Genomic DNA, 5,000 nt, shown 5'->3' with positions numbered 1-5,000 from the left:
GGAGGCTGGCTGGGGAGAGGCTGGCTGGGCGGAGGCTGGCTGGGGAGAGGCTGGCTGCGGGAAGCTGGCTGCGGGAGTCTGGCTGGGCGGAGGCTGGCTGGGGGAGGCTGGCTGGGGGGAGGTTGGCTGGGGGGAGGCTGGCTGGGGGGAGGCTGGCTGGGGAGAGGCTGGCTGGGCGGAGGCTGGCTGGGGAGAGGCTGGCTGGGGGAAGCTGGCTGCGGGAGTCTGGCTGGGCGGAGGCTGGCTGGGGGAGGCTGGCTGGGCGGAGGTTTAAAGATATTGTATGAATATTTGTACAGTGCCAACAATGTACATAGTGCTACGTAAAACAGACATTGCAGTACAGGGAGAAATAATACAATAAGTGCATTTAACATAGTGAATATGCAGGAGGCCATGCTGAGACCCAGTGGGGTTTTAATGAGTTTAGTGTAGACGTGACTCCTAGATGATCAGGAAACAGAGAAGTGAATCCCAGGAGCCCAGTGTGCAATATACTGTACAGGCTGTATACCGGCTATATACCGGCTATATACCGGCTATATACAGACAGGAGGCCAGGAATACATTGGTCTGCAGCAGAGAGCTTAGGGATCCTACAAATGTTAACTAATAACCAGGACCCAGGGAGCTTTCCTTACTCCAAACATAGTTACAATAATCTTCCTGTTTGGTCAGCGCACTTTTTAAGGCAAATTCTGCAACCGAAATGTGGGATCTGACAGGCACGTGGTGAGCGGACTGCATGTGCCGCTCTACTCACATTCTACCACTAGAGGGGGGTGTTGTACATATTTGGCACCTTGCTAGGCGCAGGGTTCTGTGGCACTGAGCTCTCTGGACCTCAGTAGCAAGAATTATACCGTATTTATGCTATTAAAACAGATATCCCTTTTCTCCCAAAATAAAGCATCCCTATAAACCAGGGGGGCTCAACTCCAGTCCTCAAAACCCCCTACGGGTCAGGTTTTCAGGATATCCCAGCTTCAGCACAGGTGGCTCAATCAGTGGTTCAGTCGAGGACTGCGCCTCTTATTGAGACACTTGTGCTGAAGCAGGGACTGATTGAGCCACCTGTGCTGAAGCTGGGATATCCTGAAAACCTGACCTGAGCCCCCCTGGTGTAAGTGACGATACTCTGCGTGTGTAAATAGCGAGTTGTGTTACTGTGCGCACATTGCATATCCAGCAGTCGGGACAGGGTTAATCACCAGTCTGTACTGTGGAGATAACGGATACTCATTACTCTTCCCCACAGCTGGAGAATCTGGGTCCCCCGACACAGTGAGAGATGCCCGTGGCTTCGCAGTGAAGTTTTACACAGAGCATGGCAACTGGGACCTTGTGGGGAGCAACACATCAATATTCTTTATTCGGGACCCCATCCTGGTCAGTAGAAAGCCACGTGTGTCAGTGAGCCACATAAGCCAGTGTTATGATCAGGGCTGAGGATGACTATAATGATCCTGAGTATCGCTCTATGCTCCCAGAACAGAAAACTAGGGATTCTGCACGTAGTATGCAGGGAGTTAGGGGTTCAGTACATGGTATGCAGGGAGTTAGGGATTCAGTACATGGTATGCAGGGAGTCACAGGGAGTTAGGGATTCTATAAGTTGTATGTAGGGAGTTAGGGATTCTGTACGTGGTATGCAGGGACTCACAGGGAGTAGGTATTCTGTACGTGGAATAAAGGGAGTCACAGGGAACTAGGGATTGTGTAAGTGGTATGCAGGAAGTTAGGGATTCTGAATGTGGTATGCAGGGAGTTAGGGATTCTGTACGTGGTATGCAGGGAGTTAGGGATTCTGTACGTGGTATGCAGGGGGCACAGGGAGTTATAGATTCTGCACGTGGTATGCAGGGGGCACAGGCATGCTCAGCTGCTGAAGTTATTGACACATCTATATGTGTAATATTAATATTAATATGTGCAGTGTTCGACAAACCTATACATTTGCTCGCCCCGGGCGAGTGGATTTAACCCCCGGGCGAGTAAATATTGGCCCAAGCAGCACACGTTTGGTACTAGGTGGCGAGTAGATTTTTTTGTGTGGCGAGTAGATTTTTTGGTGATTTGTCAACCACTGAATATGTGTAATATTAGTAAAGAAACGGAAGTGCCACGGAAGAGACTGGACAGACGATGGGGACACGTGGCTCTTATCTGCCGACACTTTCAATGTTTCTATGTTCTCCGATTCTCAGTTTTCTAAGCAGAAACAGCGTTATACCGTTAGAAGTGTGCAATCATACTCAGCACTGCTTTATATTGCAGCACAGGCTTCCCTATGCGTGAAATGGACACACAGTGCTTGGCATTCACCAGGGAAGGGTATTGGGGTGTTTGCATGTCACTCCCAGGGCTTGGATCATGGTAATTAGGGTTGCCTGGTGTCCGGTATTGAACTGGACTGTCCTGTATTTGGACACTGTGTCCAGTACAAAATGAGAGGTACTGTAATGCTGGACATGTATGTGTCCAGTATTTTCTTCCCTGGACATAGTGACCTGACGCACCTTTCACCATGGAGTCCAGTATTTTCGGAGAAGCCGCCTAGTGACCCTAATGGTGATACTCTGTTCTCTTCTAGTTCCCATTGATGTCGCACGCGCAGAAGAGGAATCCACAGACCCACATTAAAGACCCCAACATGTTATGGGATTTCTTCACTCAGCGCCCCGAGACGCTCCACGAGGTACTGTACCCCGCTCTCATCCCATGTATATCCCTCACATGCCTGTGACAGGTACTGGCTGCCATGCAGTGATAAGACACACGCGTGTTATGTGCGTGTTGTAAAGGAGGGAGGTGGCGCCTAAGCATTACATATATGTAATATAACATAAGACAATACCGCCCGATGCTTCTTTCAATATGGGAAATTATTTGGTACATTACTGTGTATTTTATAAGTTCAATACTTATTACCCATATATGTTATATGTAATATGTCTGTGCTGAGGCGTGTGCATTAGTTCAGGCGGTTACCTTTCTGCGACCTGAGACTTCTTCATAGATGTTATAGTCCAGAAATCTTTACTAATCACACAAATCGCTGCTAAATAACTGTGGGAAACTGCCATATATTCACATGCAGAGCAGGCCTGTGAGGTTAGGGAAGCTCTGTACATGTGAACAAGAGACCTGTGAGGTTAGGGAAGCTTTGTACATGTGAACAAGAGACCTGTGAGGTTAGGGAAGCTTTGTACATGTGAACAAGAGACCTGTGAGGTTAGGGAAGCTTTGTACATGTGAACAAGAGACCTGTGAGGTTAGGGAAGCTTTGTACATGTGAACAAGAGACCTGTGAGGTTAGGGAAGCTTTGTACATGTGAACAAGAGACCTGTGAGGTTAGGGAAGCTTTGTACATGTGAACAAGAGACCTGTGAGGTTAGGGAAGCTTTGTACATGTGAACAAGAGGCCTGTGAGGTTAGGGAAGCTCTGTACACGTGAACAAGAGACCTGTGAGGTTTGGAAAGTTCTGTACACGTGAACAAGAGACCTGTGAGGTTTGGAAAGCTTTGTACACGTGAACAAGAGACCTGTGAGGTTTGGAAAGCTTTGTACACGTGAACAAGAGACCTGTGAGGTTTGGAAAGCTTTGTACACGTGAACAAGAGACCTGTGAGGTTTGGAAAGCTCTGTACACGTGAACAAGAGACCTGTGAGGTTTGGAAAGCTCTGTACACGTGAACAAGAGACCTGTGAGGTTTGGAAAGCTCTGTACACGTGAACAAGAGACCTGTGAGGTTTGGAAAGCTCTGTACATGTGAAGAAGAGACCTATGAGGTTTGGAAATCTCCATACACACTATAACAGCTATGAAGCAGTCTCTAGTTCAGTGATTTTCAACCGGGGTTCCGCGAGCACACCTCAGGGGTTCCGCGAGCACACCTCAGGGGTTCCGCGAGTACACCTCAGGGGTTCCGCGAGTACACCTCAGGGGTTCCGCGAGCACACCTCAGGGGTTCCGCGAGCACACCTCAGGGGTTCCGCGAGCACACCTCAGGGGTTCCGCGGCCGCCGGAGAGGGAGAGCTGGGATAACTCTCCCAGCTGTCCCAGCGGCGCGGCAGCTCACTGCTCTGTCCTCTCCCTGCTTCTGCGGTCAACATTTGGCTGACAGGACAGTGAGGAAGAATCAGTGGAGCCAGCTCCCTTAAAGACACAGTGTGTGTGTCTGTGTCTGTCTGTGTCTGTCTGTGTCTGTCTGTGTCTGTGTGTGTCTGTCTGTGTCTGTCTGTGTCTGTCTGTGTCTGTCTGTGTCTGTCTGTGTCTGTCTGTGTCTGTCTGTCTGTGTCTGTCTGTGTCTGTCTGTGTCTGTCTGTGTCTGTCTGTCTGTGTCTGTCTGTGTCTGTCTGTGTCTGTCTGTGTCTGTCTGTCTGTGTCTGTCTGTGTCTGTCTGTGTCTGTCTGTGTCTGTCTGTGTCTGTCTGTGTCTGTCTGTGTCTGTCTGTGTCTGTCTGTGTCTGTATGTCTGTGTCTGTCTGTGTGACGGGGAGGGGGAGTGTGTGTGTGTGTCTGTGTGGGGGAGGGGGAGAGAGGGTGTGTGTGTCTGTATGGGGGAGAGGGAGAGAGGTTGTGTGTGTGAGGGGGAGTGTATGTGTGTTTGTTTGAGGGGGGGAGTGTGCGGGAGTGTGTGTGTGTGTGCGCGGGAGTGTGTGTGTGCGCGGGAGTGTGTGTGTGTGTGTGTGTGTGGATAGAAGCGAGAGGGGGGAGTGAGTGTAAGGGAGAAAGTGTGGGGAAGAGAGAGCATAAGGGGGAGAGTGTGAAGAGGGAGAGACACGAAAGAAGGGGGGTGAGGAGGCGAGAGACAGGGGGTGGTGTGGGTGAAAACCACTGCTCTAGTTGAACCAGTAAAAGGTATTACACCTGCCTCTTACATGTGATACAAAGGTATCTATCTCACGCAGGGGATTCCTGGGGCGGGAATGTGAGTGGGACTGAGAGTGAAGGTTACATTATGTATCAGTATAGCATTACTATGAGTCGAGCAT

The 5,000-nt window shown here is 50.0% G+C and overlaps 1 protein-coding gene across 3 annotated transcripts in view; it reads left to right on the top strand.

Moving 5' to 3' along the window:
* Positions 1 to 5,000, top strand: part of LOC142464213 (catalase-like) — a 204,931-nt gene that overhangs the window by 156,062 nt on the left and 43,869 nt on the right. For 2 of the 3 annotated variants that reach the window (XM_075567580.1, XM_075567578.1), the window contains exons 4-5: positions 1,259 to 1,389; positions 2,594 to 2,698. In XM_075567580.1, coding sequence (XP_075423695.1) covers positions 1,259 to 1,389; positions 2,594 to 2,698 — 236 coding nt within the window. The remainder of the gene's footprint in view (positions 1 to 1,258; positions 1,390 to 2,593; positions 2,699 to 5,000) is intronic. The other variant, XM_075567579.1, reaches the window with a different exon arrangement.

Source organism: Ascaphus truei, chromosome 12, assembly GCF_040206685.1.
Source record: "Ascaphus truei isolate aAscTru1 chromosome 12, aAscTru1.hap1, whole genome shotgun sequence".
NCBI classification, from domain to species: Eukaryota; Metazoa; Chordata; class Amphibia; order Anura; family Ascaphidae; genus Ascaphus; species Ascaphus truei.
The sequence above is the reverse complement of the archived record's forward strand: the minus strand, read 5'-3'. Positions and strand labels throughout refer to the sequence as shown.